Below are 13,841 nucleotides of genomic sequence, written 5' to 3' on the forward strand. Positions count from 1 at the left end.
TAGGTTTTAAATATGCATTTCACAGTTTTTATTCATTTTGAGGAAAACTGAATCTGTAAATGCATGTTTACAAGTCTAGATTAGATCTATAATAAGAATCATGTTTACACTGCACACACAACGCCTCTGCACATACTCACGGTTTCTCTCAACATGCGAACAGAATGAGTGTCAGTCAATAAATGGAAAAACTATAACTAGCGGTACTCAGTTGAAAAAAATAATTCAGAGATTTTGTTGTGAATTTAAAACTTACTGTAATTAACTCGTGTAATGTGTTACCCCAACACTGACTGTCCCTTTGAGGGTTCATCATCTTTTTACAATTGACAATAATGAGACAAACACACTTGTAACATGTTTTCAGTTGCATTGCAGTTGCATTTATTTCTTACTTGGACTGAATCACATTCACAGCAGTATCACTATAGTAAAGGAGCACTACAGTCCTTTAACACAATCACAAAAGGAAATACTTTTAACTACTTGATAGTAACAATAAGGCAAAATATTGAATAGACCTCACATCTACACATCTAAAAAACAGCATTCGTTCACAACATAATGGTAACTTTACAATGTTATGGGTCAAATGTAAAAAATATATAGATATATAGCAAGAGAGAGAGGTACTCCAATAAATATGTGTTTCCCTTATGTAGTAATATTGTTCACAGACCATAAAACCTCCTTAAGAATTCATTTTTTGATTTTTAAAGATTGTAATTACAACTGCACAGCTTTCACAACCAAAGTATTGTCACTGCCTTACATACAGCATAGTCATAAAATATATATATATATTTTTTTTACATATATTCAATTCCAAAAACTCTATACAATATTGGTCCAGCTTAGATGCTTTATACTTTTCTGTAACTGTAAATGTGAAATCCAACATATTGCAGTATATGCTTTTAGTACTGGACAGTGGTTACCATCAGCTTTGTGGAATAATAATAATAATAATGTTATTACACTGGTATCTTATAAGACTTTCTCATAAGATGGAAACACAGGATTATAGCCTACTATATTTTATGTTAGTATGTTAACAGCATATAGCCTTGGATTTACTCTTACAGGCAGAGGTGATACAGAATAATATAAAGCAAATTTGGTAAAGTTGTGATTGTACACAATGTTCGTGGCAGATGTTAGCAAAAAAAAAACTGTGTTAAAGCAAAAACAACAACAAACTTAATAAATAAGAAATCAAATGTTTTTTTCCCTCCTCAAATCTAATGTCTGAATACTAAAACTAAGTGAGCTCTATACCTATACAGCATTTCAAGGCATCATAGGTGCTTCCATCATGAAGTGTACATTCTCAGATATATCAATTAGCTAATTAGCATTTAGCTATCTTTAACAGAGAATGCAATCCTCGAAAACACTGTCTGAAAAATCAATCCAAAATGGAGGATTGGTTGAAAGAAATGTTAATTATAAATACTTAAATTTCACTCAATACTGAAAACACATTGATAAACACTAGTTAAACAATAAAAGGTGTGTTGTGAGCATACTGACGTGCTATTGCGTTAGCTTAGCAACATGCTAATGCGAGACTCCTGTCAGTCACTGATGTTCAATCTAACTGAGACAGCAGACAAAATGGTTGCTCACTAGGGTTTAGGAAGAAAGCTTTTATATTAGTGACAAAAGACAGCAACAAAACACTGAAAGGACGTATTTTAAAAGTGCATTTTATACTATGATGCAAAGTTTAGATTAAAGATTCATTGAGAGCTTCCTCCACAAGGAATGAAACTGTACTAAATACCACTGTAAGGCCAGCAATATACTGTACGCAACAGGCTACAGATGTGTTAAGGCCCACTCACACCAAGGACAATAACTATAATGTTTTAATCATCATTCCACAAGAATAGTCAAATTCACAGCACAACGATAACGATAACGACACAGAGGAACGTTACCGTTGGAATCACTTTCAGAAGGAGTTTTTGCAGCTGATGAATGACAAAAAACATTTGTGCTTCTAAACAACATTATTGTCCGTTGGGGGGATGCTATGGTTTTCATTTTAGTTATCTTCATAGTTTTGTTTGTTCAAGTTGCTAGCTATAAACATGCCATTTATTTAATTAATTTTAACTAAATTGCTGAGTAAGATGCTATGGAAGCTTGTTTAAAAAATAAAAAAAGCGAGTTTTGTAAGATATAAAGTCAGAATTGCGAGAAAAAAAAGTCTGAATTGTGAGATAAAAAAAAAATCACTCTAATCTTTTTTATTTTTTATTCAAGCTTCCATAGGATGCTCTTTAAAGGAGTAGTTCACTTTAAAAAAAAAAAAAACTTTTGCTAAAAATTTACTCACCCCCATGTCATCCAAGATATCCACGTCTTTCTTTCTTCAGTCGAAAAGAAATTAAGGTTTTTGATGAAAACATTCCAGGATTTTCTCCATATAATGGACTTCAATGGGAACCAAACGGTTCAAGGTCCAAATGAGAGTTTCAGTGCAGCTTCAAAGGGCTTTAAACGACACCAGACGATGAATAAGGGTCTTATGAAGTGAAATCATCGGTTTTATAAGCACAAATCCTCGCCTTGCTCTGTTCTGTGATGAGCGTTCATGACTCTCCTGTTCAAACTTTTTCATCAAAATTAACAAATCTTTTTTCGAGTCACAACTCGAAGGGTCCTGGAATGTTTTCATCAAAAACCTTAATTTCTTTTCTAATGATGAAAGAAAGACATGGACATCTTGGATGACATGGGGGTGAGTAAATTATCAGCAAAAGTTTTGTTAAAAGTGAACTAATCCTTTAAACCGTTGACAGAAAAAACCCCGACCGTAGATGAACACAGTTTATAGCACCCCTTGTGGTGACGCTGAGAATGCAACACGTCACGTCATGAACTGTCACCTGACACGTTTCATATTTTCACAATCGGACTTTATGAATTGCATCCAGCGTTTGCGTAGAGTAAGTTTCAGGCCTCAAACTCATAAAGATAATATCCTGAAAGTTATACAAAGGTATAATCTAAAAGTCCAAATATTTACAGTACACCCCTCAATGGTGTGCTCGGCCTGAACCAAGTGGATTATTCCTCATTATCTTTAACAACAGGACTGCTTTACCTAAACACAGTCATCAATACTGAACCCAATGAACGCCCAGCATTCAGTTTCATCCCCCTCGACCCGTCACAAAAGCATCAAACACCCGAGTGCTGACAGAAGGGGTAAAACGATCGCGCTCACTGCCATTTGAATAAGGTCGCAAGCTAAAGCAAAGCCAGATGGAAAGGAAATCTTCCCCGTGCCAGTGACTGTCTCCACGCTTCTCAAAGGACAGCATTTCAGTGAGGGAAACAGAAGGCACCTGTTCTCCTCTTCGGAGCTCGCATTCACACAATAGAGAAGGAAACGACCAGGCGAGGTCGAACTCTTAACCATCTGGGAGGTGGCAGCAGGTTGCAAACAAAGAACAAAAGAAACGCTAAGTATAGAAGAGGAATACTGACTTTCTAAACTACCATTACAAAATGGTCACATGGCATCTGCTATGAGAATTAGCTTGAAAAGCCTGTGAAACGAGATTAAGGGACACTTCATGGGGTCTTTTCAACTCTTATTTTCACGAGACCCATCCTACGAATAATTACAAACTCACTCAAAATGTCATTCGCAGACCTTCTCAACACATTACTGATTCGTAGTGTGGGACACAGTGGCTCTGAAATGACATTCTGTTTTGATGACTTTGCAAATCATGTACGTTTTTTTCCCCCGGCTAAGCTGAAACGGTTTGCTGACAGTGTGACCCCTGTATAGGGAACCTATGAAACTTGGCATTAAGCAAATGTGTAAAAATAGGCTAGCTGATTCTCGAGGGTTGAGCGCGTGCTGATAGCGACAGGAGCGTTTGTGCCGGTCTCAGTATGCTAGAAGTGTAGATGCCATATTTAATGTGTTTTTTTGGCTTGTATTACTTGAGAAGCAAAATGTTATTCATTGAATTAAAAATGTATTTAGAGTAATTAAACATACAAAGAATTCCACTGGAAATGTTCAAGGTTTTGTTTGCTGAACACACCAGTGTACACTGGATGTTGCTGTCCCGTGCAACACGACCAGGTTGTGGATGCCATATGACTTTAAAATGGACCACCGTTGAGTGATCCGCTGTGTTTTCATTCAAAGCGCATTTCCACTCACACCTGAGGGTACAACAGCTGAGTACATATCAGACCAAGCAGCATTTCCCATCATGGCTGACGGTTCCCTCATTTAGCATCAGTGAAGGATCAAGTTGATGATCCTTTTTTGAGACGTATGAATAAAACAACGATCAGTTTGAATCAACTGATAATAAGTCCAGTACAGAATCTCACAAAGCCTGTCTGAAAAATGTCCAGGTCATATCTCACCCCCCAAAACAGAATATTTTACATAATTAAAATGTAGCCTAGTTTAGTACCAGTTTTCATTTGTTGATATTGATATTTATCGCACTCATATTAATTATAATAATTTTCCATTAAAGGGATAGTTCACTTTCAAATACATTTTTGATATGTTTTAGCTTACCTCAAGGGCATCCAAGATGTAGGTGTCTTTGTTTCCACAGTATTTTCAATTTTGATATGTTTAGGTCAAACCGTTCTTGTCTGTCAGTCATATAATGGAGGTATATGGGGTCCACCTCAAAGAGCATGCACAGAGAAGTCCAAATTAAACATAATTTAATGACTCGTAAATGTAAGTACACATTGATGGCCTAAGACACGAAACGAGCGTTTTGTGTGAGAAAACGAACAGTATTTATATTGTTTTTACCTCTTGTAATCACAGTCACGTCCAAGTGATCTGAGGGCACAGGCGCTTCGGTTTGCGCAAGTGACGGAAAACGCTGGAAGTGATCTCTCGCGCGTGTACGTCGCTCATTGTTTGCACAGAGATTTCGGAAGCGTTACCCTTTATTGTGAAGATCTAAACATATTTAGATATACAGGAAATCGCAATGGAAGACGATTTCAATATATTAAAAGACAAGGTTGAATATTTTTCGCAACCGCGCGAGAGATCACATCCGGCGCTTGCGCAGACCGAAGCGCCCGCGGCCTCAGATCACTTGGACGTGGCTGTGGTTAAAGAGGTAAAAACAATATCAATACTGTTCGTTTTCTCACACAAACCGCTCATTTTGTGTCTTAAATCATGTTTAATTTGGACTTCTCTGTGCATGCTGTTTGAGGAGGACCCCCATAGACCTCCATTATATGATTGACAGACAAGAACGGTTTGACCTAAAAATATCAAAATTGAAAACACTGTGGAAACAAAAACACCTACATCTTGAATGCCCTTGAGGTAAGCTAAAACATACTAAAAATTAATTTCAGAGTGAACTATCCCTTTAATGCGATTTGAAAAATACATATTTTGCATTATTTTAGTATTTGTTGTCCCATAAAGAAAAAAAAACAATGAATAATTCAGAATAATTCTCATTACAGTACTGAAAATCATCATCAAGAATAATAAGAATTATAAACAAAAGTAAAACGTCTGGGTCCATTACAGGAATGACAGCATTTTTTTTTACATTATGGTCTGATGAGAATGTCGTGAAAAACACATGATGCTAAAATATACATTTTCTTTACGCAAAATATATAACTTTTTAATTAGTACTGAAATTTGTCTACAGATATGTTGTGATTCACCCTAGTATGCGATTCAGTTGATGCAGCACAGCCCCAAACGAAAAAAAAGAAGAACTGGCTTACAGATCTAAAACACACGACATTCGCCCACCACAGGGCTTCCCACTTTCCCTTGAGTAAGATGCTTCCTACTGGCAAAAGACAAATAAAGAGTGGTTGGAAGCATCATACATGCGTATCATCTGACATCACTCCCTCTTTACAAATATTATCTGATACTATACAGACAGGATTAACAGTACAACTTGTACGTATTTGCTGTTTCCTTTTGGTAGAGGTATTGAGCAATACTGCTCACTTGGCAGAAACCAAAGAAAATGATAGCAGACAGCATCTCCCTTCCCTTTTTATGAGAGTTTCTCGAATTTTAGTGAAGGATAGCCTCATCCAGAGACAACGCTAGCACTGGTTGCAGTCATTTGGGCTTAATGGCCTATTTGAGCCAAGACAACTAGGCTACTCCATCGCATGTGTATTTAGACATGACGGTTCGTGTACTACCGAAATCAACACTTTAAAATGTGTCAGTGACACATGATAAACAGTAAGGTATACCTCACAATACTACAGCAAAGATTGTGCATCGATTTCCAATACAGCAGCACTACGCTAACATATCTGCTTTAATATAAAATGATTTCCTTCTACTCGCTGATTACGTTTGGGAAATCTACGGTGAGATGGGGAAACCAGCCCCTTTGTATTGTTTGCTGGTCCATTCTTCAGGACTGAAAGTAGGTTCCCGATTAAGACTAGTCACTCAAGACTCTCTTTGTTCACAGTACAAGCCATCAAGGACTATCTGAAGAGGACAACATATCAGAGACCGGGTGAAATGGAGAACATGCTAAGGTAAGGAAGTAGGCTATATTGAGGATCTAGTAACCAGAACTCAAAAACTGTTTGTCCTTTCCTGACACCAAAACAGTGGTACTAAGAGGAATGTAGGGAACCAATGCAGTATTGTAAGACTGAGGAACTATGGTGAGAGACTTGACTAAGTCAATAGACTAAAGACCAAGTCTATCAAACAGCAAGAACTCCCCCATTGGTCTGGTCTTACATGGATTTAAACAGGCGATTCTTCAACTATAACCAATACTGTGGGAGGACCAGAGGTTTCAGGAAGTGGAACTTTAACCTGTGCAGCTGCTACTGATGTTGAGTCATTTGGGGAAGGTTGGTTAATGCATGGACCCTCAGGCTCTTTTCCAAGACGCATCGGCATCCTGACATTCCACTGCCGACAGTGCGATCAACATCTGTGCTGCATAGTAGGTCGCCATTATGATGGCTCGAGAGTGGGGCACAGGGAAGCAGAACTTGTTGACGGCAATGGTGAGGTCGGATACCATGAAGAGGACGGCTCCGAGGCATGCCGACAGCTTCGTCCAGGTCCACAGGTCATTTGCGAGCTGGACTCCAGCAATGGCCCTCCAGCCCATGAAGCCGATGAGAGCGATGTAAACGGCCACCAGGTAGGTAAAAGGACCAGAGAGGTAGGGGTAAAGAAGGGTGTAGCTGAGGCCTGAGATAACAGCGATGACCAGACCTGCTCTCGAGTTGATGGGCTTCATCCCAAAGGCCGAAGAGTAGAGAATGTGGGTGATGGCGAACATTAGCAGTCCTGTCAAGGCAAATTCAACTGAATTGAGTATTCAATGAAAGCATCATAATGAAAGAAGGGGGTGTCCAAACTAGGGATGCACGATATATCGGCCACCCTATCGGTATCGGCCCACAAGTAATGAATTATTTCCTTCAGCTGAGACTCTTCAGATGTATGATTGGAATCACTTTAAAAAAAAAAGCAAGTCGATGCAGAACATCATTGTAATTGTGTCCTTGGGACATGGATTTTAAAATTTTTAATCTTTATGAAACTTTAGTTTTTGTAACCAGTCTCTCAAAAATGATATAAACATTTGGATACAGATTTATCGGCCAGTTTAGAATTATCGATATCGGCCAAAATGTTTGTATTGGTGCATCCCTATTACAATCCTGCTCCTGGAGGGAAACCTTCCTGCAGAGTTGACCTACAACACACAATAACTTTCAAGCAATCCTGAAAACCCAGAATAGCTTCGGATATGATAAAGATCAACGCTGCAGGAAGGTCTCCGGGAGCAGGATTGGACACTCCTGAATGAAAGAATTTCACATTGATATCTCTTGTACAGGATATATCAAGACACGTGTTAGTCTTTGTACCATAACCCTGTTGTTTAATCCAAAGGAAAACTTGAGTAACTCTGTGGTTCCCAAGGGTATCTTTGGGCAAGAACGGTTTGTCCCAACCCTCAACCTTGACCAAAAAAAAAAACATCATTGGACCTCTACACTACTGTCTCAATACAAGAGGCGCTGATACAGGCATGATAGTTCGGGGTTGGAACAAAAAACTTCTTGCTTGAGAGTGGAGACTTGCATAAAACCAGTCCGCTTTAAAGCTACACTGTGTGATTTTTACCCCATTTAGCGGTAAAAGGGTATATGACCATCCAGTGAATATTAGTTTTTAACTAACTCCTACGGTGGCCAATGTAGTCCAAGATTAACATGGCTTCCAGTTCGACCTCGTCCGTGAGTGTTAACTCAAACATAAACGCGAAAGGCGAAGCTTGAATTAAAGGGTATGTCCCTCTTTGGCTAATGTACTTTCAAGATGGAGGGGCAACATGGCGACCGACATTAGAACCCCTTACCCGTATGTATTTTCAATGGCACATTATACACTCACGAGAATACTTTATTACTTGAACGAAGTAAATATACATTAATGAGCACATATATTTTTGAAAGAACTAAGTGTTTTTAGCTAAGAATAAACTAAAAGAGTTTAAACTAAAAGAGAAACTAATTTAATAATTTTTGAAAGTGCTAAAGTGTTATATTGATACAGAGCTTTCGATAAACAGAATTATACATCGTTCCCTTCACATCAACACACACAGAAAATGACTCTTAATCCTTTTCTAAAAGCCTGGGAAAACCCAGACAACTTCCTGCAAATTTAGATTTGCTCTGAAAGTTGGTCTGGCAAAGAGCTCATTCAAACCCATTTCCAATCCGTCGAAATCGAGGCACCAATCAGAAACGTTGGGGCGGGCTTTACACGATGATGACAGCGCTGGGATTTTGAAGCAGATTTTGTTGCCTACATTACAAAGATGGATTCCGCCGTCGAACATCACTCGTTCGGATCAGCTATCGCGTCTGTTTTAAGCGAATTAAACGTTTCCTTTTTGTTAAAAACCAAGCAAAGAACAACACTCGGAACAACACTTCTCCGCCGCTCTGCATATGTCAACTCCTTCATCGCTCTGGGGTGCGTTTCCCGAAAGCATCGTTAGCCAACTATGGTCACAAGTTGGTCGCAATTTCCATTGAACTCTATTGGTAACGACGGAACTTGCGACCATAGTTGGCTAACGATGCTTTCGGGAAACGCACCCCTAGCCCTGATTGGTTTTAGGTCTATCCGCGATGTCGGTTGGCGAAGGCCCTCTGGAAATGATTTGTCTATGACGCCTTGCCTGACCATAACTCTGTTACAACTGAGAATGGTCTTGTTTTAACCAGGCTACTTTTCTAATCAAATCAGAGTAAAACAAATGTATTAACTCACCGTGACTAAAGTAGCCTTGTTCTTGCCAGATGAGAAATGCGTCACCCAAAGCTGAAAAAATAAGTCCTGCCAGGATTTTCCTGGCACTGGAGTGGGCACCTAAAAAGCTGAAGCCATGAGCGAGCAGAAAAACCCAAAGACAGAAGATGGGCAGGCATTTGATGAGGGCACTGTACCAGGTGGGGCTCGAGGTGGGCAACCACAGAACAAAGTAGACGCAAGTGGCTTTGAAGAATGGAACAAGCTTTGGACCCTCGCTCTTGACCTGTAGGACAAAAGAGAGATTGAAGCTGCATTCATGGGAAGTGAAACACACTATCACGTGAGTCAGAAAGACTGACACAGAGCTCCTTTTACATTTAACAATTGGAGGTGATAAAAATACTCCAGTAAAATGTGATCCATGCGGAATATGAATATGACAATTGTTAAATCTCAGAAAGGATACCAAACCCAATATGTCAAAGTTTTGCTGTAAACAAGGTAGGAAGAACTGGGCATCGTTCTATCCAAGTTTTGAGCACATTTAAAAACAACATTAGTTGACCAAAGTGCTGTAGATGAAGGGTCATAAAACAAACAACAATAATAAGGATGAAGTATTGACTTACACCCACATACACAACTATTTAAGAACATACAGCTTGTTTCGTGACCCATAGGGTCAAATGAGTCTGATTACACAACCTCCCCATTACAAAACTGGGTGATTCTAGACTTCACACCACATTAAACAGTAGCTGTCATAAATGCAACATGTGTAATCTTAAAATTATATTTCATACAGAAATGTATGTGTAACTAATACATGTAGAACTGGATTTTTATCATATTCTCAAGTAGGGTTGTCAAACGATTAATTGCGTTTAATCGCATCCAAAATTAAAGTTTGTGTTTACATAATATATGTGGGTGCATTGTGTATAATTATTTTATATTATATATATATATATATATATATATATATAAATAGACACACATGCTTGTATATATTTAAGATAAAAATATATAATATTGTTTATATATAAAATATTTATATATAATATAAATTATATATAAATCTCTATACAGTATACATGAAAATATTTCTTAAATACATACAAGCATGTGTGTGTATTTAAATATATATATATATATATATATATATATATGTATATATATATATATATGTATATATATATATATATATATATATATATAAAATTATACACCGTGCACCCACATTATGTACTTTGTAAACACAAACTTTTATTTTGGATGCGATTAATCGTGATTAATCGTTTGACAGCCCTAGTTTTAACATATTATTACTTGTAATCATTAATATGAACTCATTTCATTTATTTATTTTAAATAGTTAAAATTATATATATATATATATATATATATATATATAAAATATATATATATATATATATTACAACAAAATAGTTTTTGCTACAGTACCGAAAATGGTACCGAGAACCGTGAAATTTGACTGGTATTGGTACTGAGCAAAATTTTGGTACCTTGAAAATCCTATTCTCATGACAAACAGGTTTTGTTCTACTACAGTATACTGTATAATGTTTTGGGATGTTGCTAGATGGCTTCTATGTGTTGCTAAGTGGTTGCTGAGGTTGTTTTCCAGGTGGACGCAATACGATTTTTTGAACATTTGCAGAAAATTTGCGCAAATTGTAGGTCATGTTCTTTAGAAGAGTAAATATCAATAACAACCCCATAACAGTAACTATGTATAATAATAACAAGATGTGTTACATAACACAACTGCTTCAATGAACTATATTAACTGAAGGTGGGAAAAAATGTTATTGTCCTAATCCTCTTCTTAGTCCATGACAGTTGGTCTTGGCTTAGTCTTGGAATTTGTAGTTTGAGCTTTAGCCCGTGGGGGAAGTGGAAAAAGGCTATTGTTAGACAGAGTACATTTTAATCAGATTCTGGTGTACCCCGCAGTCTGAGAAAGGTCACACTGAAATACAGAGACTTTTAATTTCAAGCCAGTTGATGTGAAGAGATGGTGCACACAGCTGGAGCTCTTTATAAATGTGGTGCAGTTCTTTAAAATGGATGTGGTAAAACTTTGTGGTTATAAATATGCTGATAAAGAAAAGGTTGTTGTACATGTGAACCTCACAAGGAATGATCCATTCACTACAACCAGTGTGCTGGTGGGACTGTCCTAGTAATAACTGTATGAAATGTCTGTTTACTAAAAAGTGAGTAGTTCACTTTAAAAAACAAAAACAACTTTTGCTGATAATTTACTCACCGCCATGTCATCTAAGATATCCATGTCATTGTTTCTTCAGTCGAAAAGAAATTAAGGTTTTTGATGAAAACATTCCAGGATTTTTCTCCATGTAATGGACTTCAATGGGAACCAAACGGTTCAAGGTCCAAAAGACAGTTTCAGTGCAAACTGTTCAAAGGGCTTTAAATGACACCAGACGATGAATAAGGGTCTTATCAAGCGAAACGATCGCCAATTTAAAAAAATAAATAAATAAAGTTTTATAAGCTCAAATGGTCACCTTGCTCTGTTCTGTGATGTGCATTCGTGACTCTCCTCTTCGAAGTCGTTTAAAAAAATGAACGAATCTTTTTTCCTGTCATTTGGTTAATTCAACGAACTAAATAAACGAGTCATGACTCGATTTGTTCATTTTGATGAACGAGTTCGAACAGGAGAGTCACGAACGCGCATCACAGAACAAGAACAAGGCGACCATTTGAGCTTGTAAAACTTAAACTTTGTTAACTTTTTTTTTTTTAATGAGCGAGCGTTTCACTTGATAAGACCCTTTATTCATCGTCTGGAATCGTTTAAAGCCCTTTGAACAGTTTGAAGTTTGCACTGAAACTGTCTTTTGGACCTTGAACTGTTTGGTTCCCAATAAAGTCCATTATATGGAGAAAAATCCTGGAATGAAGAAGTAAATTATCAGCTTTTAACTGAAGAAGTAAATTATCAGCAAAAGTTTTTTTTTTTTTAAAGTGAACTACTCCTTTAATAAACTCATTTAAAATAACCCAATTTGCTAAATAAAATAGATAACAATATACAGTTCATTAGGCTGTGGGGCATGTTGTCACACCACAGTTTCACAGAAATAGTCCCAGACTAAAATGCATGTTGAGCTCTTTGAATCGAAAGCAACTTGCTCTAACATGTCTCAAATGTCAATGGCATTGTTTTGTCTCACCAGTAATGCTCCCCCCCCCCCCCCCCCTTCTAATGCATGTTTATAAAAATCTACTTAAATGTCCTAATTTTATTGAGGCCTAATTCTGGCTTTTTTCATAAATATGAAATCTAAGCCCTATCTGTGAAACCAAGCCTACACGGGATAAGTTGTCACAGTGAGAACCTGCAGTTTTTCAGGGAAATAATGAAACCGTAAAACATCTATAAAGCTCAAAACAATGTATTGTATGTAAAAAGTCAAAAAGCCTATAAAATATCAAACTAGTTTGGCCAACTAAAACACGCGATAACTCGCCCCTATTTCATATTTATGAAAAATAGTCTGAGAACATATTTAGTTGGTCATACACAATATAATTTTAAAAAACAACAACAACAACAACAACAACAACAACAACAATCATTTAGTGAAAAGAGATGCTGAAAACACAGTACATTTGAAACAAAAGCTTTTGCTGAAACAGTGCAACTAGATCACTTCAGAAACCGCATGAACTCACGCTCTTCCAGGCAGAATGCATACATGAAAGAGGAATGAAGGATCGTCACGAGTGTTTCTACTGAATAAAGCCCTTTGAAAGCAGAGAAAATGGGGACATACTGAGAATGCAGACCTTGCAGAGCAAATTGCACAGTGCTAACTTAATTATAGATCAATGGAATCTTTGCATAAATAAACCATCATATGGCACATGGTTAGTCGAGGTAAAGTAAACATGAGCATGCTGGCCCATAATCACGTGCTCATTGTTATTCCCAATATAACAGACTCAAGGATGCATGGACACAAATATAAAATAAAATAAACAGTGATGTCAGCGTATGTGTATTGTTCTTCTTAACAACAAAAACAAGTCACTATAAGCATCATTTTTTATATTTATATGATATATGAATAAGTGGTTTGCAGAGGTAATGAATTCGAAATTAAAATGGTCACTTCAAAAATGTATTGAATGCATATCTCAATTTAACTGATATCACGTCTTTATGAAGTGATAATGTCGATTAGACATTGGTGTTTTAATGAAAAGCTTATTTACTAGACAAAATAGGTAACATATACATACCACAGTGACCGGAGAAACCATCTTTATCTGAGGTTGAATTGCAAAGGGAAAGATGAACAGATCGGTCGTGGCGAACAGAGAGCACCCGCTTATATTTACGTCCCTTTGTATGCGCGATTTGTTTTTGTCTTGTGTTTGGGACAGGCCATCATCAGTGGGAGGAGAGAAGTCAGCTGTACTGTGGCCCGCCAATGAGAACGCGTGAAAGTGTTTACAACGCAGA

At 37.3% G+C, this 13,841-nt stretch overlaps 1 protein-coding gene across 2 annotated transcripts; it reads right to left on the reverse strand.

The window, feature by feature from the left end:
- Window positions 1-358: 358 nt before the first annotated feature.
- On the reverse strand, window positions 359-13,784 carry tmem86a (transmembrane protein 86A). 2 transcript variants are annotated; one of them, XM_089127966.1, is made up of 4 exons: window positions 13,619-13,784; window positions 13,049-13,120; window positions 9,338-9,602; window positions 359-7,333 (listed from the first exon to the last, which is right to left on the reverse strand). In XM_089127966.1, exons 2-4 carry the CDS (start codon window positions 13,067-13,069, stop codon window positions 6,906-6,908), a joined length of 714 nt encoding a protein of 237 aa, XP_088984092.1. In that variant the 5' UTR covers window positions 13,070-13,120; window positions 13,619-13,784; the 3' UTR covers window positions 359-6,905. The 2 variants fall into 2 exon arrangements, with proteins under 2 accessions (XP_088984092.1, XP_039519052.1); XM_039663118.2 differs by lacking the exon at window positions 13,049-13,120 and having other exon boundaries at window positions 13,619-13,778.
- Window positions 13,785-13,841: the final 57 nt, after the last annotated feature.

The sequence above is a fragment of the Pimephales promelas genome, chromosome 25, assembly GCF_988280905.1.
Source record: "Pimephales promelas chromosome 25, fPimPro1.hap1.1, whole genome shotgun sequence".
Taxonomy (NCBI): Eukaryota; Metazoa; Chordata; class Actinopteri; order Cypriniformes; family Leuciscidae; genus Pimephales; species Pimephales promelas.